The sequence below is a fragment of the Orbicella faveolata genome, unplaced genomic scaffold, assembly GCF_042242905.1.
Source record: "Orbicella faveolata isolate gen_17 unplaced genomic scaffold, um_ofav_v1 contig_47, whole genome shotgun sequence".
NCBI classification, from domain to species: domain Eukaryota; kingdom Metazoa; phylum Cnidaria; class Anthozoa; order Scleractinia; family Merulinidae; genus Orbicella; species Orbicella faveolata.
This window is the reverse complement of record NW_028301577.1, coordinates 15,301,252-15,323,401: the sequence shown is the minus strand read 5'-3', so window position 1 is coordinate 15,323,401 and position 22,150 is coordinate 15,301,252. Positions and strand designations below refer to the sequence as shown.

Here is a 22,150-nt window from a genome sequence, read left to right as displayed (position 1 = left end):
AGATTACGATAAAGGTGGTATTTGTATGACCAATGTAGATCTGATGTTAAAGGCCATGCATTTGGCATGGATATCTTTTCTGCTGAAACATGCAAACTCAAATTGAAATTCAGTACCTGATTTTTTCCTAAGAAGGCTAGGTGGCTTAAACTTTCTACTGCACTGTAATTATGTGATTTTCCTTAATTTGAAATTACCTACCTTCTATAAGGACTGCTTTCCTTCTTCGATGATCTTAGAACTCTGTATAATTTTAATCTGGGCCAAATCGTTTAATTTAATAACCAGGAAATACTAATAGATGGCAAGCCTTTTTTCATCCAAGAGTGGTTTTCAAAAGGGATTATCTTGGTAAGTGACCTGAGCAAGGTCAGCTACTCTCATACCAAGCCTTTAAAATGAAATATAAATGTAAAACTAACTTCTTGAATTACTATCAAGTCAGAAGTGCTATTCTGGACAGCTTACTGGCCAAGACAGAGAACAATAACTTGGAACCGTTCTCCAAGAGCATCTTTCTACAAAACCACTCAATTTTCGATCTTGATAGTTCAACAAAAGTAAACTTTGAAATTGCCAAGTAAAGGATTTCTACTGGTTATTGAACAAGGAAGTTAATAATGGTCCACATACTGGACCAACTAAATGGAGTAAATCTATGGCAACATGTGCAAAACAATGGAAAAAAATTTTATATTGATTAAACAGGTTTCCAGAGAAAATATGCTGAGGGAATTTCACTTCAAATTTTTCCATCAAATCGTTGTAACTAAAAACAAGCTCTGTAGATTTGATATCAAAGGTGACAGTGAATGCCTATATTGTGGAGAACAAGAATCGATAGAACATACCTTTTCAGACTGTTTTTTTACAAAAGATTTCTTGTTAAAAGTGGTGCAATGGTTCAATAATTGTAATCAGTCTTCTTTTAAACCATCAAATCAAGAATCTTTGTATGGGATTTTTTTCCGATCCTGCCAACGAAGAACTTCTGAAAAAATTTAAGTACACCTTGCTTTTTGCCCGCTATTTTATCTATACAAATAAGTTACACAGTAGTTCTCCTCTCATCGCAGATTTTGTCAGTAAAATCTCCTCTAAGCACAGGCTAGAAAATTTAGATTTAAATTTACATGCAATGATGCTCCTGCTTTGGTCTATTCTGGTTATGTCATTATTATTATTAAATCTCTCTTATTTACTATAGCTTATATATGTATTAATTTTGCAACTGTTATAATTGTAGTTTATCTCTTTGTATTGTATATACTGTAGATTTATATGTATCAATAACAGATATATTTTCACACAAAGAAAAACTTTGAATTATGCATGGTATAACAGAGAAAATTACTTTATTATAACTGACTGAGAACAGGCAATTTTATTGTAAATTTTTAATTCAAAAAACTGCAGTGCAAATTAATGCATGCAAGTTTTTAATTTTCTCAGTCGTATAACAAAATGATAATCACATAAAAGCTCCACCAATAAGGGATTTTACTTATACCAGTAGTATAAATCCTTAATTTCACTCATATTCATACAATTACCTATACAAATAAATTGATATGAGAACATTTTTGTGATTTATTGGTGAACTTCAATTTTATTTTTATTTTTAAAAGCCTAAAAATGACTTCAATTGACAGTGTTATTTAATTACTGTAAAAGGAAAGAAGAGTTAGTCACTGTCAACTAGACACCACTTACAGTCTCCAACGCACCATCTAACAACTTGCATAGTACAGATTTGTTTTTTTTATTTTGTTATTCAAAGTCTCTTTCGCAGTTAAGCTTTCTCTGACGTGCACTGAAAGGTGATTTAAGGGTTCACTCTCATTCCTGATAGTTATTCTTTCTTGTCTTTTTTGACTAGGAGTTTTTAGGTCCTCCTCCAAGCGGACGGTCCACTTCCCTGAAGCGATCACCAAGTTCTGTGTCTGCAGCATCATCCGAAAGCTCAATTGATTCCTTCAGACACAAGAAATCAAGCATGACACTCACAGACTCCCCTCCCATGTCACCTTTAGCCAAGGACAAAGGGGTAAACTTTTGTTGTAGGAATTGTTTTTACATAGGGGGTGATGGTTTTTTCAAGGTTTTTTTTAAGGGTTTACGATACAGTTTTTTTCTGCACCATTTCTGTGCCATTTTCAAAAAGCATTTTACTTGTCTTGCCTGATGGGAATAGTGTCAAAACTACACCAGCTAGCTACTGGAAATAGATTGGTAAAGTTTGGTAGAATGATATTTCATGAACAAAAGAAAGCTCAAAATTGATAAGCTTAAATTTTGCGCCAACCAGATTTGCTATAGAAAATACCAATATTTTAAATAGTTTGATGTGTCAGGAAAAGAAAAAAATGCATGTTATTTAAAGGGTAAAGGTAAACTTTATTTTGCAAGGGTGGTCCATTCAGCAACAAGGCTGATATGCAGAGGGGCCCTGGACTAAAAATATAATAATTAAAAACACAAGACATTGTGATCATTTAAAAATACAAGATAAAATTTAAAAATACAAGATATAAATTTAAAAATGCAAGTAATAATTAAAAATATAGAACATAAACAAGCATGCACTAATTTATATTTGCAAGTAGATTGCAGCAAAAGAAGGATATTTCAAACCACACTTTTTGCATAATAGTAAATGGACCATTAGATGAATACAATTTTGATATTAGGGTAAATTGCTTCAAAATGATACCAGTGTGTCTATGATGTGATGGCCTGAAGGTTTTGTTGATGTTAGTTTTTGCAGTCCCAAGGATGAGGGGTTTTTCAAGATCACTCCCACTATAATTTTGTGTCACAAAAATCTATCAAGCCATTTTCAAGATTTTTGAAAACATGCACAAAATCAAAAGTTGCGATCGTACTGCGTCTCTCATAAGCACATGAATTCTGCTCAATCAACGGTTTTGTGTTCAACCTCATTGTTCAACCTGGTTGCCTCCTTAGTCATTCGGAGAAAGACCCTGATTGTGGCTGGTCATGTAACCACCCAGAATCTGGGTGGTAAAAAATCTGTTGGCCAGGAGAGGTGGTAGAGTGCTTTGATAGTTGCTGTGATAAACTTTGTGTCGATTTGTGGGTTTCAAGTCCTTAAGCAGTAGCTAAAAACTAGCCACTTTATCAGGGTTTGAGGTCAAATTTTACCAATGAAGAATGCTACAATATTTCTGCCATCTCCAGAATATAAAAGACTTTCGTTCACAAAGAAATTCGGCAGTAGGATAGAGCACAAACTTTTTGACGGGTGGGATGTGTTAAACGTATCGAATCGAAGTGAAACTTTGAATTTGGAGGTAATATATTTTCTTCTTTGTGCAGTGTTTTGGCATAGTCAAGAACAACTTTTTGCAAAATGGTAAATAAAACATTGTTTTATATAGCGAACAATGTGCCATGAGGTTAATTCAAGCAACATGAAAGGGCGAAACAGTTCTTACTTCTTAGTAAATCAACCAGCAGGAATCAGAGTGATAGGTACTTCAATATGCTGGATATATAAATATATTTCGTTTGACCTGTGTGAGCTTGTGTGAAGCGTTGAAAAGGACTGGAGAATTTCAAAGGTGTACTACAGTACTTGCCCATGTGTGGTTTAATATACATGTAGCGATGACCAGCGGTCGTCACCTGTCTTTCACTTCAGTTGAGATCGACAAAAATTATTCGTCAACTCTGCCCTGGTGGAAATGTCTGTGTCACAGGTGGTCACATTACCAGCTGCAACGAGGGTCTTTCTCCCAATGACAAGGGAGGCAGAAGAGAGAGAGCCTGGGAACAAGGTTGTTTTGTGTTTTGCTGCTATTAGTCATCGTAGTGGGTCTCCACAGTCTACCTGTGGGTCTCCTAGTCTACCACAGTGGGCTCGAAATGTTCCTCTGTGGGTTATGATTGGTAGATTTTGATTCATTTTGTTTAATTCTTTTCTTTAAGGTTCATTGTTTGTCATCCTTATTATGATTGGCAGCAGCCAAAAGCACAATTGTTAGTTAGGTTTGAACATCAGGATGCTGGTGTTTTTGAGAGGCGCAGCAGGAAAAGCTGTAGCTCAGATAAACTGTATTGAGCATTATTAGGTGCAAACTTTAAATCAGTATTCAGCTACGGATGAGTGAGCAGCTGTTGAAAGTTTCAGTATAATAAAGTACCGTTAAATCTTCTTTTCAAAATGTTGAAAACACCATGTGGGTGACATGCAGAGCATTCCTATGAAATATTTGGTGTGTTATTGAGTAGTGAGGTGTGGTATGATTTGGCAAACTAAAGGGTTTGTCTGTTGATAAGATACATAATCTGCCATTGTAAGCTCGAACAGCTGATGTTTGAGTATTAGTCGTGTTCAAATCAGGTCTATTCTTATGTAATGTAGTTCCAGAAAATATCCATACCCACCCCAAGGAAGGCTAATGGAAATTCTAAGGGGGAGGGGGATTTCAAAAGCCCAATTTTTTAAAGGAAAGTAGGGCACTAAATGGAATTTCCAGAGGGGTGAGGGGTTTCAAGCTAAAAAACCTTCTGTGGAAGGGGTATGGACATTTTCTGGAGCAACACATTGTGATAACTTGGTAAAAGATGGTGGTTAAGTTACCTGTCCAATGCCATGTTTATAACTGAAAAATTCCTTGACCTCTTGGTAATTTTCTGAAGAGACTAATCATCTTTAATTGTTGAGTTCTATTGATATTTTCATTACTGAAGGTTTGGAGCTAATGTTGGTATGTCAAGGTGTATACATAGCTTCATTATTCTGCCAAGAGACAAAAAGAGATTGATTGTACGGCTATCTGCAAGTAGTCACTTGAACATGGGTTTATAGTCGATTTTCTCTAGAAAATTACTACCACACACATGGGCAACATTCCCCTCACCAGTTACTAACCATTCAGGTGCAGTATCTTATTTTCCTTAATGTTTCTTGTTTGAATTCAACGGTAGACAAAGAAGAAAAGCACATTCTATAAACGAATCAGTGACTATGATGACCTGGACAAAATGAAGGTAAGATGATGTTTTATGTATATTTTGCAGTTAATTGAAATTGATTATTCTTATGGCAGTTAATATGTTGGTTTCTTCACCTACATTATAGGTATCACCCTAGGATAAATATTGACAATCTAGGAGAAAAAAATATTTAGGAGTTTATAGTGACAAGCATCTCAGCTGGGAACCACAGTTGCAATATATAAATAGTACAAAATTAATAACTAAAAACGTTCATATTTTTAGGCTCTCAAAACTTAGCCATTACCTTGACTTTCATACGCTAAAACAAATAATAATTTATACTATCCTTTGAATTAACCTTATTTAAGCTATGGCATTATTGCCTGGGGCTGTGCCAGTAATATTCATTTAAATTGTCCTCATATCAAACAGAGTAAGTGTCTTCTGTGCATCTTCTTTGCATATGCTAGGGAGAGTGCTGGACCCTACTATAAGCTCTTAGGAATTCTTAAGCTAGACAATATATCTGTCGGATTTTCCAGGAACATTCCCGCAGATCTGCACCCCTTCATTCATGTAACCTGTGATTTTATTTATTTATTTATTTATTTTTATTTTGCCTTCCTAATGGCAGAAGCTTGTAAGGCTTACCTAGCATGAAATGTAGAGAACTTCTTTCTGCATGTTTCATTTAAAAAGCTTTTTTATTATTATTTATTGCTACCCACCCCCTCACCTCCCCTTTCCTAATGTTATCAATTTAAGGCATTCTCCGCCTAGCTAAATATCAGAACTGTCTGTGATACGCCAGTGCTGAAGGAATTTATTTGTGTGGTTTTCCGGTTGATAATTGCCGTAAACAGCATGCGGAGTGTTCACTTACTCCCAATTATGGTCTAGTTTGCTCGAAGTTGAATCGGTTCTCTATGTGGGAAGCTCTTGTTCAGTCCATTTAGGCCGATGCAGGCCTTTAGAACGCTATAGATCAGCTCTCTGTCAGGGTTTTGACATGTGTAGGTTTGTATTGATTTGTACTTGAATTTCATGTTGAAAGCACTCAAATTGTACAATTCATGATTCAATTAAGAGTCCCTGAATTTAATCTTTCTGACCTCAAAAGGCATACAAGAGAGTTATTTCATTTCAACTTGAGCTATGATAAGCCTTGTTGAAAGCTAGCTCTAGGACAGAATTGTATCAAGTTTATCAGTGACAAGTCAAATTCCTAATCTTATGTAAAAGGTAGCTTATTATTCAGTGGCATGTGATGAAAATATAACTTCATCTCACACAATCGCACAGAACTTTAAATTTGCTGTGGGTCATCAATCTGACCAGTTATATCACGAAAAAGGTTGTAAAGGTTCATTGTGGTGAAGTACAGTAATAAAGTAGTTCATATAATAGTTATCACAAATTTCCCAGAGTGGAGGTGGCTGTGAATGAACATTTAAAAAAATGGCACTCCCCTTAAAACAACCATACATAGTAAACATACAAATGCCAGGCTTGACATACATTGTGACAGCCGTGTCAGTCAGCACTTCAAGACCAGTTACTATTGATATATAGATAGCACACTGTAAGAAAGTGTGGCTGAAAGCCAGAGGGCATAATGCCAGTAGGCATTACATTATCACACCTTAAAAGTTGCCAGTCAAAGCATGCGTTACATTGGATACAACACCAGCCATTTAAAAATGAGCTGTAATACTTGCGTTTCAGTAACGTTGAGTTGGGAACCAATTATATTTCAGACTCCATTCAAAATATATGAGACAACAAATGGTAGGAATTTCCCAGTTAGTGCTTCAAACCACTTTTAAACACCAACAGAAAGGCAAACACCCCTAAAGAAACAATAGAAGGGGCCTGGGTATACACAGAAGGCTCTGGGACCTAGATCTTGTGGTCCCATGATGCTTCGGTGGCTTTCTTCCTTGTGCTTCAAACCATTCGCTAAGTATTTTGCTTTTGCTTTGCCTTCTTTACAAATTCTAACCATTTTTTAGGCTATACCTCAGTGTTTTTACACAGTAGGTTTCTTTTTGGTGATATTTGTCACTTTTCAGGATATTTAAAATCATTGAACATGTCTCATAGAAGACACAAGTTGCGTAAAAGATCCTTCTCCCAGTCGCCATCTTCCCTCCAAAACTCTGTTTCGTCACCTGATGTACATCATGAAGGGTCCTGCTGAAACGGTACAAAGACAAAAATGAATCCCTTCAGAAGATTCTTCCATCGATAGAACGTCTTTCCAACCGAATAGACTCGTTAGAGTCCCGAGCAAATCAGCCAGAAACTGTTGCAGATACTGATGATGATGCTTTGTCGATTATGGAGGGTGAAATGTCAGGCTTCGAGATTAGCGAACCTTTGGCAACCAAAGAATCTTTTAAGACGGTTACTACACTCGTTGGGGCACTCGTAGAGCCTATTCGGGCACCCATAGTGCCTGCTAAGGCACCAACAGAGTCTAGTAAGACATCTGACGAAAGTGAAAACTCAGCGAAATCTAGTGATGATCATGGGCTGTTCAACCCAGTTGCCAAGTCAACCTCCTGGAAACCATCAGCTGCTTTCTCCAAGTTTCTGGATACTAATTTTCGAAGAAAATTATCTTACCAGCAATCTCTGGTTATTATGGATGACTGGGCAACTCCTGAAGTGGATGCACTCTCTGCTTCAAAACTCGATCAACAATTGTTGAATCAAGTACCATTTAAAGTGAAAAAGTTTGTACAAGAAAGGGACAAGGAAATGTTTAATGTTCAGCATGCTTTTTTAAATGCCACAGGTTCACTTTGTGGCCTTCATGATTGTATGGAAAATTATTCAGCTCCAACATATGAGGAAATTAAAGTAGCTTTGGAGCAAGCCCTATGCCTTCTAGGATCAGCTAATGCTCAGCTGTCTATCCTGAGACGACAGAGAGTCCTTGCTGCCATAAACGGTTCGAGGACAAACCTGGTGGAACTTCCTCTGCCTAATGCAAAATCATGGCTATTTGGAGATGATTTCCCCTCCTTGGCCTCAAATCAGGCTGAGTTGTCGAGGGGACTCATGAAAAATTTGGCACAAACTACAGGGAAATCCTTTTCTAGATGTATTAATAGTTCCCAGTCTCAAAGCAAACATTGAGGAGACATCTTTAGCAAGTATCAATCCACTGGGTATTCAAACCCTTCTAAATCTCAGTCAAATTACCAAGGGCTTCATTTAAAAAAAACAGACTTTTTCCTCCCCCCTCCCTAGAAAGGACGTCAGCCAGACTCTCAGAGTGCATAGTGTCTTGGAGAACCCTAACATCGGACCCACAGATTCTCTCAATTGTTTCAGGTTACAAGGTAAGTTTCCTCAAAACTCCTTTTCAAACGTCTCCACCATTTACCCAAACATTGGGTCAGGAGGCCCTCCTAATATCCCAGGAAGAAAAGGAGCCCTACAAAAAACCTCTTTAACCAGAGATGGTTTTTACAGCCGTCTGTTTCTTGTACCCAAAAAGGGAGGATCTGTGTGTCTGGTGATAGACTTAAGTTCTTTGAACAAGTTCATTGTAAATGAGTATTTCCGGATGGAAAACCTCAGTTGTCTAAAGACGTTGCTTTTACTAGGAGATTTTATGACAAATGTAGATTTAAAAGATGCTTACCTTTCTGTGCCTGTCCACGAGTCTTCCCAAAAGTTCTTTTGCTTCATTTGGAAGGGAACATGTTACCAGTTCAAAGCTCTTTCATTCGGCCTGTATTCAACCCCCAGAATTCTACGAAAGTTCTAAAACCTGTTGCCGCATTCCTGAGGAGGAAGGCCATTGAAGTCCTTATACACCTGGATGACTTTCTTCTTTTGGCTGCAACAATGAAGGAAGCTGTGAAAAATACTCAGCTTGTAGTGACTCTCCTTCAGTCCCTATTTTTTTCAATAAACCTCAAGAGGTCATTACTGATTCCAACACAAGTGATAACCATCCTGGGTTTCCAAATAGACTCAATGTGCATGATGGTATCACACCCGGTAAAAAAGGCCAACAAAACTCTAGCATGTTGTTGCTGTGTGCTCATTTCTCAAAATATCACATTACAAAACCTAGCAAGTTTAATAGGTCTGTTAGAGTCCTTGAGACCAGCCACCTACAGTCAGATCTGATATGGAGCCTACAAATGAACCAGGAGCCAAATGAGCCCTGTCACCGAGTGCTAGAGTAGAACTCGCTTGGTGGTTGAAACACACCCTCAATGCAAATGGCAGTCATGTGCACCTTCCTCCGCTGGATATGATCATTACCGACACCTCCAAGAAAGGTTGGGGGTGTAGTGCATCAATCCCTTCAGACCAATGGAAGATGGTCACAAAAAGAGTCTTTCCCACACATTAATTATCTTGAGCTAAAGGTGTCCTTTTTGGCCTTAAAAACCCTCATGTAAGTCTCACATATCTGTACAGTGTATCTCTGCAGCTAGACATCACGACTGCCATCGCTTACATCAACAACAAAGGGGACTCTGGCCTTAGAGATGTGGGATTGGTGTCAGGCAAGAGACATCCTTGTGATAGCTCTCACATCCCAGGAAGAGACAATGTCTCAGCGGACAAAGAGTCCAGAGAATTCAAGGACATAAGCGAGTGGAAGTTGGACCCAACAATTATTCGGCCTTTTCTGCTAAATTGTCACACAGATCTGTTTGCGAGTCGTCTAACCAACCAACTTGCGCATTACATCAGTTGGAGGCCCGACCTGGGAGCCATCCACACAGATGCCTTCATGATCAACTGGGCTCCTCTACAGGGCTATGCCTTCCCCCCTTCAATCTGATATCCAAAACCCTGACAAACGTAACAATGACCAAACGGAACTAATTCTTGTTGCTCCAGTTTGGCAAGCCCAGCCCTGGTGGCCGGTTCTGCTGAGAGTAGTAATATCTCAGCCAGTGTTGCTATCGAACAGTCCAACCCTCTTAACTGACCCAACTGACCTGAACCGAGTTCATCCTATGTATCCTCGCCTTCACTTGACCATGTTTCACATCTCTACCAACATTTCCAAGCTGAGAGCATTCCAAGAAACGTTGCCTATCTACTCATCACAGCAACTCGTACCTCCACACACAAAACCTACGAGTCTAGTTGGAATCATTGGTGCCACTGGTGTTCTGGACGGCATATTGATCCTCTTTCGTCATCTGTAAGTGACATTCTAATAATCTTAACAGAAATCTTTAACAAAGGCTTAGCATACCAATCACTTGACTCCCTCGTTCTGCTATTTCCTCAACTCATGCAAGGATAGACAGTTTTTCAGTGGGTCAGCATCCTTACGTTACTAGGCTCCTTAAAGGAGCTCTCAATAAACTCCCATACCATTCCCATATCTGGAGTGTTAATGTTATGTTCAAAGTGCCACTAACCCCAAAAATTGTTTTTCCCTAACATGAATTTCCTTTTTCTCCTGATCACCACTGCAAAAAAATTATCGTTGTAGCTATTTTTGTTTTTTTTCTACGAGTTTTCAAAGTTTGTAAAATTGCCCTTTTCCATGTTCACGACCGAGCAATAGAAAGAGAATGGGACGAGTTGGCTTCTGACATCATTTCAGGAATAACAATGTTTTGCTTCTGAGAAGAATATATGCAAATATGCGATAGTGTGTGTCAAAGTCATTGCAGAATGCAAGGAATATATGTTGTTGGAAGCTGTAGCAATACAGGATGTATAGGATAGAGTGTTTCTCTTTATTCAATACCTCTATACCAATGAAACTCCACCAGAAACGAGAAAAAGACCAAAGAAGTGGGCTGATTTGTACGAAGCTAAAGCAAGCTAAAGCTGGGAAACCATCAATTTCTGCAATCGCTACTGTAAAAACCTAGTGATTTTCATGGCCTGTATATATATTCTTCTCAATCTCTAGTGGAAAGCTTGACATTGCTGGATCTGACTATTCCGAGCGCAAACGATCCTCCAAGTCAAAACTATAGGTGAAGAAATTACATGGTGAATTAATCGCATCGTGTTTTTTGTTCTCAAAATAGAGACTTTTCTAAACGAATAGTGAATGAAACCTATGTCCTACAATGAAGCGATTAAGATTGTTGAGGTTTCGAACTGGTGAACTGGCTACGTATTTCTGGATTTTAATAAAAACACACGCACACCAGAGGTCGTAATCCGACTGTATTTCTCAATGGCCATTCTGAATACAGAATTGTTTTGTTCTTTGGGAGGCGCGGTGGCCTCATGGTTAGTGTGCTCATCTCCGAATCGAGCGGTCCAGGTTCGAGCCCTGGCCGGGGACATTGTGTTGTGTTCTTGGGCAAGACACTTTACTCTCACAGTGCCTCTCTCCACCCAGGTGTATAAATGGGTACCGGCGAACTTAATGCTGGGGGTAACCCTGCGATCGACTAGCATCCCATCCAGGGGGGAGTAGAAATATTCCTAGTGGCTTCATGCTACAGAAACCAGGATAAGCTCCGGCCTGAGGGGCCACTTGGCTCGCATGCAGACTGTACCTTTGTTCTTTGAACTTCGTCTTTGAGGAATGAAATACATCTAAAATACAAACTTACAATGGATCAAGCATTAATAAATATATGAAGAAAGTGAGAAAAATGATTGATTCAACTCTAGAACTACCAACGCAGATTGTCGTGCTGAAAGAAGAATGTGCTTGTCAGTCAACCAAAACGCAAACTAATTAGTCGAGAACTCCCAGGTTATTAGAGTGCGTAAAATGGACATTTCATTCAAAATAACAGTGAAGTAGAAATGTGCTCATTTAACTGATACTATACTGAACCTCTTTTCAATATCTTGTCGAAGGATTTTCCATGATACACTAGTATGAAATATGCAAATTTGTGTAGCTTGTGTTCGTACACAGTAATTGATTAGTATGTGTATACTACGGTCGGTCGGCAATAACAAAGTGAAAAGTTACCTCACCTTTGGATATTGTTTGCCAACATCTCTGCTTATCACCTACGTTAAAAATATTTTAATCATTGATCTGGAGAAGTAGGCAGGAGTGGACTATGACTGCATTGCATTTTAACTTGTATTTCGGGGGAAATTAATGTTTGAATCTAAAAATGTTTTGACGGTACGAAATCTGCACGTTCCTTAAAGTCAAATTACCAATTTTACCTGTTCACTAACATCTTTATAACTCTTTAAGAGCTGTAAGTTAACTCTTCAGCCATTATTTGTTCCTTTATAACCCAAATGGACTGGTAGATTGTCTATCCTGATCCTGGCTTAAGTTACAATGCCGCAGTCTCCACTGGCGACCCGCACTTCGAAATGGAAAAAAATATATACATCGCAGCCATCCAAATCGTAGCTAGACTCCGAATTGTAATGCTAGATGATACAGTTCTTTCACTGAAAAATCTTGTCCAGTTTGATAAAAATGTGAATTACAAATAACCCAAAAATGTTTTGAAAGCCCACGAATCTCAGCCAAAAGTCTCTTGAGTGTTTTAGCCCGGTTCCCGAAGTGACGTCGCTAGTTAGTCCGACCCAGATCCCATTGTGCGCGGTCGTGAACATAGAAATTACATGTTCAAACGTCATATTAATTGAGATAATTTTTTCGCTGAAGTTATCATGGAAACTAGTAGATTTTGTTAAAGGAAAAAATATTTTGGGGTTAGCATTTGTTGCATTTGTTTGGGGTTAGCATTTGTTGCATTTGTTTGGGGTTAGCATTTGTTGTCTCGTATATTTCTCACTTCGTCTGCTCATATAATTTGAATTATAACTTCAGGCCGCTTTGCGGCCCTAGTATAATTCTCATTTTTGCTGTCAAAATTAACATTCTGTTATATAAACTGTTTTCACTTTGGTTTGGTTTCATTCTGTTCCTTTTTTGCAGGAGAGAGCTTCTAAAAATAACTCATTCATCTATGTCAAGATCCCTGAGGTGTCCTTACTTGTTAGCTACAAGGTTTGTGTTCTTGTTTGGGTTAGTGAAGCTCATTACTTTATGAAATGAAACCGTGTCACTTCAAGCAATACCAAAGATATGCCTGCTTGCAGGCTAATAGTAACTATAATAGGTGATATTCTTATATTTTCCACCCTTATTGCCTGTAGTGTCACTGCCTTTTAGAAAGGGCCACAATTGCGAACTGTTGCTGCTGGTTTATGGACTGTTTTCTTCAGCATGACAAGCGCAATGTTGCAAGCTCTATAGCGTGCCTTACTGAACCAGCTTGTCATCATTCTCCATATCAGCCTCTTCACTCCAAGATACTATAATCTTGCCAGCTGAAATTGCATGACTTCACAGTTTTGTTTCAAAATTCAGATCATTGGAAATTTTGATCTTGATGTGTAGCTGGTCTCTAGCAAGGGGGAACTCCCATATAAAAAGGACGGGGGTGCTTGTTTTACCTTTTAGGGTTTAAAAAGTGGATCTGGTACTTCTCAGGGTGTTCAGCCTCAAAAGGTTTACAGCATGAGCTTTTACGGTACTTTAAATATATGTTATTTGCCGGTTGGGAGGTCTGTATGAAAAACTCTCACTGAGGTCTTGAAAGTTCTGCCCGAGGCTGCAAGTCGAGGGCAGCATTTTCAAGCCCAAGGTCACAGTGTTTCACTATATGGACCAACCATAAGCCATCAAATAACATTTATTTTTTCCTGCGACAAATTGGCTTACAAGTGGGTTTTTTTACACAACTTTGTCTTTGAATTGGCTTATGCACTGTCTACAAACTTTTCGAAAAAAAATCTGTCACAACTGTGAAACACTCAATTGAATTTACTTACAGTAACCTTCCTTTCCATTTAAAGACACAAACTTGCGTTGATTAATCATCAATGGAAGTGTGAAAAAGGTAAAAGATTGATGAATGCCGCTAATTCGTTCACAAAAATAGATCAACGCGATTGATTCCACCTGCTGTAGCGGCCTGGATGGGAAAATTCTGCCCACTCTCTGAACCAATCAGATTACAGGATTTATTGAATTCTGCCTCCTCACGAGTTGAGAAAAAAAAAAGTGTTGTCAATTGATACCCCTTAGCGGTGAACAAAATTTCAAGCCAGGCCCACAAAGCAGGATCTTTGTACCTCTTAGGGGCTCTTTTCAAAATTTCCCACAAGCACCCTCACCCTTTTTATATGGAGGTCCCTCCCTAAGCCAGATCTTGATAGTTGCTTGTTTTGAAGTCAGGCAGCTGAATTTGTGAACATGTTCCAGCCAGTGCAAACTTTTCAAGAGCAAAAGGTAGATTTGAATATGTTTCTGAAACACTAGCTAGTCAATTTGAACTGTTCTATTTCTATATGTATTTGGTTTTTTTTTGTACTTTTTGTACTTACTTTTGAGCTTACCATCATTTTTAGTGCAGAGTGCACTAATTCGATGGTTTAGGGGGCTGCTGTTCACTAAGGTGCTAAGCTATAACACTATAATGCACTAACGTGTCAACTTAAATATTTCTTTAATTAATTTATTTCAATTACTCAATTAGCCTTGCAGGAAGGGGGACTGGGTGGGGTAGGTACCCGTGTGCACTACATGAGACATGTCATACTTACGTTGCTCTTTCGATGATATAACAAAACTATATATTTGTTTTTGCAAATCCCTTGCTATCCTTGTGGTTCTATTCTCTAAAGAACAAAAGCAATTTGCTCAAAACGCATGTGCAGACTAGTTAGTGTCAGTGTCGACTGTACGTTAGGAGATAGATACATTTCATACGGGATTACACACGAAAATTTAGTCCTTTTCCTTGTGGGAAAGCACAAGCAAGATGCCTGCATTCTAACATTGCTGTTGTGATAAACTCCGTTCTCGAGTTCAGATCCACACGGGTTTTTTTTTATTTTTTGGAGTGATATCACACTCTCGTTTTGACTGGGGATAGCAGCGATATTTCAGGTAACGTCAGCTCTCCCTTTTTTAGTGCAAAGAACGCTACTGTGACTGCATATCTTGTGGAATCACCCCTAGCTCATTTCAACAAATTGCGTGTGCTGTTTATAACTATTGTGTGTTTGCCAGAGTTCAAATAAAGAATGGCAACATATTGCTTCTCCTTAGCAGCTTGTTTTTTTCCAGTTTCATGAAAGAGAGCAAAAAGTTCAAATTCAGCCGAAGCTTTCCCGTGTTAGTTACGTGTAACGCTAGTAAATATGTGACAAAAGAAACTTCGCAATTAGTTCATTTTAAATTCAATATTACGTAAAAGTGGCAATTTTACTTTTCATGCCAGTTGTAACTTGATACTTTTGTTTTCCTCATCAAGGTATGCAACATGATACCCTTGTTTCCTCAAAAATATAAGAAATATGTGTATTTTTTTACTCACTGCTGGAGATAAATGGAATTAAGTTATATATTTGATGAAAAATTCGAAGAGGAACGATTTTGTTTCATTCAAAAGGCAAATTTTCATTTCACCAATTAATAAACAAGATTAGCGAAAAAACTGAGCAACGACGTTTCGGTGTCATCCTGGCACCATTTTCAAGTTAAAAAATATTTGTGCGAAAAGTAAACTAATTTATACCAATGGTAGAGGTGCGAAATTGAATAAATTAAGATTAAGATAGCTGTTCAATGTTCATGTTCATTCCAATGAGGTGTCAAACACTGGTAATGAGTTCAGTGTCTGTTCAAAGCCTAAACAAATACTTTTGCGCGAATGGAGCTACAAAACGAGAACAAGTTGCCAGACTTCTACAGACGCTACGTGGATGATACACTAGCCACAATGAAAGACATACCAACCGCAGAAGCCTTTCTGAAGACTTTGAACAACTGTCATCCATCCATATCCTTCACCATGGAGATCGCATCTAACGGTAAGCTACCATTTGTCGGCATTGAAATATGCAAGAAGGGCTGCAAGCTGGTAACAAGTGTTTACCGTAAACCCACAAACACTGGTCTCCTCTTACACCACCAAAGTCATGTCGACAACCGCTATAAAAGATCTTTAGTTAAAACCATGTTAAACCGTGCTTACCGCTTGTCCTCAACATGGGAACTATTCTCAACAGAATGCGAACGCCTTAAACTGATCTTTTCTAACCTCAAGTACTCAGATTCTCTTGTGAACTCCACCATCACCCGTTTCGTTAATTCAGTGATGTCACCAGACACAAGATCGACGCCTCCAACAGAGAATATCTACCGCATTGTCCTGCCTTTTAAAGACCAGAAATCAGCGGACATAGTAAAGAAACATCTCTCGGACTTGAGTAATAAACTTGATCACAAACTACAGCCGGTGTTCAGAAGCCGTAAAATTGGCGATGATCTCAAAGTACAAGAGCCAAAACCACCTTTGATCAATCAACAGTGCGTTGTTTATAACTATATATGTGATCTGTGTGATGCAGAATACGTCGGTTACACTAGCCGTCATCTTTACAAGCGCATTGAGGAACACCGATTTACCGCCATCGGAAAACACCTTCAAAATGAACACCGAGTTGATACAGTTGGTGACCTGACTAACAACTTTAAGATCCTAAAGAAATGTCACGGAAAGTTCGATTGCTTGATCCACGAAATGTTGTGGATTCGCAAGAAGAAACCGAGCCTTAACACACAGTCAGACTCCATTCGCGCAAAAGTATTTGTTTAGGCTTTGAACAGACACTGAACTCATTACCAGTGTTTGACACCTCATTGGAATGAACATGAACATTGAACAGCTATCTTAATCTTAATTTATTCAATTTCGCACCTCTACCATTGGTATAAATTAGTTTACTTTTCGCACAAATATTTTTTAACTTGAAAATGGTGCCAGGATGACACCGAAACATCGTTGCTCAGTTTTTTCGCTAATCTTTATTGTTAACTGTATTTCCAAATTTAATCTTATAATAAACAAGAACTAATCTAATTATCAAATAGTCACATCCAGTAACAGAATAGTGCATTCTTATTCTGTTGCCACCTTTGGTGTTAACAATAAAACCATGTCAAACTAATGCACAATGCTATCAATTAATACAACAGGAGCATTTTAGCCAGTAGTATTGATGGCACAGCTCGTTACTCAACCAAAATTATATGCTACATTGGTGAGCAAGTCACTTCAAAGACTGATATAATTAATTAGCGGTTTCACTTAGTGCCACTGAGTTGGTAGCAAGAAACTCAATGTAAACCACTGTCCTGGCAAATGGTAATTGTAAGGCTGTTTCAGCCTTGCCAAGATGGCCGTCAATTTAGGGCTCAACCAGCCCTTTGCACAAAGTCAAAGAGAAATGTAAAGAACAAAAGCGCTGCCTTGCAGCCCCTCATCCACTGCCCACCCTCCCGTGCCCTAGAGAAAACTCTTGTCTCGCCATCTGGCAAAGTCTCGCATTTACCATTCGCCATCCCTAAAGATTGGCCTGCTAAGCCACCTCTGAGGCCATCAAAGAAGAGGAGACCGTACTGTTAGAAGAAATTGATGCTTGGACAAGAGCCAGTGCCAACGATATTTTGATGTAGCTTTGGCTGAATATTTCTTAGTCTGTTAATATAAACTTGTTTGTTTGAATTATCGTTACTGGGTTAATCTAATTGTTAATTATTATTCTCCCTAGGTGGGATGTTAGTCCATCGCAGGTTAGCTCCCACTCCCCAGCATTTTGTTATGCCACAACATATAATAATTTTTCAACATGAATTATAACAAAATTGAATGCAAAGCATAACAACTTCTAGCAATGCAAAATGTAACAACCTATACCTGCATTTATTTTGAAGACAAGAATACATTCTCATCTAAAAGAGTGATTGATTCTCCAGGGTGAAAAAGACAGGAACATCATTGACGTTCATGACTTCAGTTTGGTAATTCCAACACTGGAATATCACAATCGAACTTGGACATGGCATGATCTACTGATGGCCATGAAAAAAGATTGTGTCAATGTGCTTTTATCACAGGTTAGTCAAACCTCCATTTATATAAGAGTCAAGTTCCTTTTTGCATCAAAAGAATGTGACCTTTACCTGTGTATAATGGTGATAAATTGGGATTGCAGTTTCGTATTATGGAGACATAATCAATTGTTGTTTATTGTGTTGCTGTAGGCCATTAAAGAGAAGCTTCACCTTGTAGGAGGACACGGCACAGAAACTAAGGAATCAAAATCACAAACCAAGTGAGTTATAAAAGGGGGTTCATTTTCTTTGATTATGTCCCGCATGGCTTTCCGTTCATCCCCCAGGACCAGCTTTCATGCATTTATGGCTCATACATATATATTCAGTCACTTGTCGACTCAATATCGCAGTGTTCCCCCTACCCTTGGCTACACCTGAACGTTTGGTTTCTGTGGATGGTGGCTTGGAAGCAGGGAGTTAACGCAAGTGCTGGCCCTTAGTCATCCCAGAAAAACTTCTTATAACTGTATTGGTTGGCTGCGGAGGGCTTGTGCTTTTCAGACTCTCAAAATGCTTTTTAGTGATGACTGTAACATCAGCTTCTGTGGCTAGATGCAGTGTGACTGCAATGCTCTATGGTCTGGCAATTTACCATGTACTAACTTGTAGAAATGTATATTCTTGGTTTCATTTCTTTCCTGTGGCACACCAGTCTCCTTTGGCTTGAGTCCCACCTCTAGGGCTCAGGCATGGTTACTGGAGTGGCCAGCCTTCCTGCCAGGCCACATTCCAGTAAAATGGTTGCTTCTTCTCCATGTCAGGCAATTCTTTCCTCTCGCTGGGCGAACATCCTTTCTGCATCCTATGCAACCTGACTTAGTTGTTCGGTTACCAGCGCATTTGTTTTGCACGCTGTTTCTCACCCTGCACTGTCCTGACCTGGTGATTGTACTCACTTCACTGTTGTCATTTGCATGCACTTGTTGATATTCTTTATTTTTATACTCACAGCCCTTTATCATGTCATTCTGCTCCTTTGCTCTTTCGAATGCTTTGGCCATTTCACGGACCAATTTCAGATCCCCCTTTTTGTATCAGTTAATTTCAAAGCTCTGCGTTGCCCATTTCAACTACAGTGAACATGATGATAGCAATGTCCAGTGTGATTGGAAACAATACTGCCCTTGTTCTCTACACTTTGTAGGCAATTGGTAAACAGTATTGGGTAAGTCAGTGGGCCACTCTTTAGTGATGGTTATGTTTCTCTGTGTGAAACTAATATGCCTAACCAGTAGGCTGTTCCGGTAGTGTTTCCACTGGCCTTGTAGCTCTTCCCGCCAACTAAAGGAAGGAAATCAGGTTTACCTTCATGCATGCACACGCACAAACACCTACATATGAAGCTGTAATTCATGTGATCATTTTGGTTTTTTTCCAGGGAAGAAGACAAGGCTCGAATGCTTCTAGGAGGTTTGGTAAGCTGGGAGAATACTGACCAGGTGTTCATTTCTGCAGCGCTTTAAACAGCTAATATATGGGTGAATTGAATGATCATCTCTTTTGATGCTACTGTTAAACAGATTATGATTTTTTAGGTTTGTCAGACTTGAGGGCTGTGTTCCAGCAACACAAACAAGACCAACGGTGTGCAGCTAGTAAGACTAAACATATGCAACTCCGACCACTTAAACGGAAAAAATACTGCAGATCATTTTATGAAATCAGACTATCACCGGTCGGTCTATATTTTCACTCTGTGTTGTAAGACATGTGGAATGGTTAGAACTTTCTTTTGGCTGTATTTACATTCGCTGTTATTTATTTCAGCAGCAAAAAGACCAGCAGAAGAAGACAAAGAAAAAGTTGCTTGGCAAGTTGGTTAAAGTTACTCGTGGATCAAAACAAAAAAGTGTGTATTGTGTTTTGTATTGGTTTATATAGACTATTTGTAGTATTGTAGAGGGGGAAGGTAGATGTTGGGAATTGTATTTTGCGAGTTGTAGGCTCAAACTCCAAATAAACCAGCTGTTTAATCAACCAACCACATAATCCGGAACATACAATAAAGAGCAAATTACAATGGCTAAACACGGTGGAGAAGCCAGACTTGAAACTCCAAAAACAGCGGCAAGGCTGGCCTAAAATCTCAAACATTGCAAGAAAAATACAACAAAGATAAAAATCTGGAAAATTACGACAGCAAAGTTGAAAGGTACGTGTGAGCACGTTCTGGGCCACGATTGGCTAATTAAAATCACCTGAAACCACGCGCATGGACAAAAAACTCATACTAAGGTGAGAGAGGTGAGTTCAGAGTTCATAAAGTTCAAAACGTCTTCCCCCCTCGATCAGTGTTCATCATAGTCCTTCAGTTCATCCAGACACTGATCGACTTGACATCTTCTCATTTCTCCTTCAATGGCAGCTTGCCTTCTCTGTCTCTGTGGAGTGCAGGCAATTGGTCTCGCAGGTTCTTCTCCATCTGCAACACTAGTTTCGTGAACCTCTAACAGAAACAGTTTCTGTAGGGGGCTCCTAAGACACTTTCGCTTGCCACTGCTGGAGACAACTTCTATCGTGACTCCTCTTACGAGACCATCATTTCCTGGATACACATCTAGAACCCAAGATTCCAAGTTCCTCTGTTAGACTTTCCTTCTTGAACCATGAGGAATGCCCTTTCAATGTTGGCCACCAAGGTAGCTAAGCTGTACCTGAATCACATCAAGACATCAGAGAGTTTCAAGACATCAGAGGGCATCAAGACATCAGAGGGCATCAAGACATCAGAGAGCATCAAGACACCAAGACATATCATCAGGAGTCATCAAGACATCAGAGAGCATCAAGACATGTCATCAGAGGGCATCATCCAGACATCAGAGAGCATCAAGACATTAGAGGGCATCAAGACATCAGAAGGCATCAAGACATCGGATATGTCAGAAATCAGTGATGGACCGGCAGAAGACAATCATTCAACGGTGGACCAGTAGACATGGCAGATACATCATAGACTATTCTGACCTTGGTTGTCTGGTTGTCCTCATATACAACTGGATGATGTGGCAAATAATGAAGGTGACCAACTTGGTCTGGTGCACTGGGATCAACATCAGAGATTATTCCTTGCCACGATTGCTCTTCCGTGATGCAGTTGTACTCCACAAACAGGTTTCAGGGTTTCTTTTCAGATGCTTTAGAATAGGGGCCAGGCGTGAAACTGCTAATGCATAGTTATCCGGTAACAGTGCGTGCTGTTCCTTCCAAGGTAGAGGGACTTCATAGCGACCATCACATGACTGAATCGTATTCAAGAACTTGTCTTTCAGTGTGCCCTCATATGGTGACACGGCAATACTTTCTAACTACTAGAACTTCTTAACTTGTTTCACTAGAGGGTCTCCATCTTTTCGGCTGATATTTAGGTCATAACAGCTAGAAGTGTTAAGCTTCAGGGTGTGGCATGTTACCAGATTGGCATCAGAACCCGAACCAGGTACGTGGGGCATGGATCCAGGCAACACTCATCCAAGACTTGTTTTCATTGCCACGGGTCCTGATTCCACCCATTCCATGTCGCCAGTAAAGAAAGACCAGTAGAAATCGTTCCCAATCAATAGATCTACTTCTGAACCACAGTCTTCGGTTGGGTGATCTGCGAGCTTCAGGTCAGCCAAATGACTGTAAGACTGTTGTGCAAATTGCACAGCTTGATCCTGTAATGGACTGCAAATGAGAGGGACTGCAAGGGCAGTCATCTGAACCTTTTAGCTTTCACTCAGTTCCCTGACACAGAACTTGACGACGTCACATTCCTTTAATTGTTCATTCTCTTGTCCAAACGTCTTGATAAGTAGCTTCTCTTTTCTCTTGGGGAGTAAATTTAGCTTGGCCCTTGCGCGTTCTGATAAGTAACTTCTCTGGCTGCCACTGTCGAATAAGATGCGCATATTCACCACAGGATGCAATTGATGACCCATCGACACTGGAGCGATGGCTGTTTGTAACAGGATTGACGTGTTCGAGTCCACACAAACGGTTGTAGAGGACTTGTTCTCATTAGATCTGCATTCTCCTCGATCAGATGCCACCACACTGCCATGGTTGTCATTTTCACAGATTGACATATGATGTTTTTCTGAGCAAGTACGACACACTTTGTTCAGTGAGCAATTTCTCACCAAGTGGTTGCGCCATAAACAAACAAAGCAATGACCCTGTTGTTTTAGTAGATTTCTTCTTGCGCTGATATTGGTAACTGTACCACAACTAATGCCTTGCACTTGGGTGACTCTGCATACAGAATGTGCAGCTGACAGGTTGCTCAGACTG

General features: G+C 39.4%; 2 protein-coding genes and 2 pseudogenes across 8 annotated transcripts in view; 3 read left to right on the top strand and 1 right to left on the bottom strand.

Moving 5' to 3' along the window:
• LOC110064413 (bridge-like lipid transfer protein family member 2) overlaps positions 1-22,150 on the top strand; it is a 257,542-nt gene that overhangs the window by 217,563 nt on the left and 17,829 nt on the right. For 5 of the 7 annotated variants that reach the window (XM_089279154.1, XM_089279150.1, XM_089279152.1 and 2 more), the window contains 7 exons: positions 1,880-2,047; positions 4,954-5,016; positions 12,842-12,913; positions 17,735-17,875; positions 18,023-18,093; positions 19,254-19,290; positions 19,643-19,724. In XM_089279154.1, coding sequence (XP_089135280.1) covers positions 1,880-2,047; positions 4,954-5,016; positions 12,842-12,913; positions 17,735-17,875; positions 18,023-18,093; positions 19,254-19,290; positions 19,643-19,724 — 634 coding nt within the window. Of the gene's footprint in view, positions 1-1,879; positions 2,048-4,953; positions 5,017-12,841; positions 12,914-17,734; positions 17,876-18,022; positions 18,094-19,253; positions 19,354-19,642; positions 19,725-22,150 lie in introns of all 7 variants that reach the window. The other 2 variants (XR_016204073.1, XM_089279151.1) reach the window with 2 other exon arrangements.
• LOC149097310 (uncharacterized) lies at positions 5,027-8,472 on the top strand. Its single transcript, XM_089279162.1, has one exon. The coding sequence runs from the start codon at positions 7,306-7,308 to the stop codon at positions 8,107-8,109; it is 804 nt and encodes a 267-aa protein (XP_089135288.1). The 5' UTR covers positions 5,027-7,305; the 3' UTR covers positions 8,110-8,472.
• On the top strand, positions 8,680-12,580 carry LOC149097309 (uncharacterized; annotated as a pseudogene).
• LOC149097308 (uncharacterized) lies at positions 20,938-21,945 on the bottom strand (annotated as a pseudogene).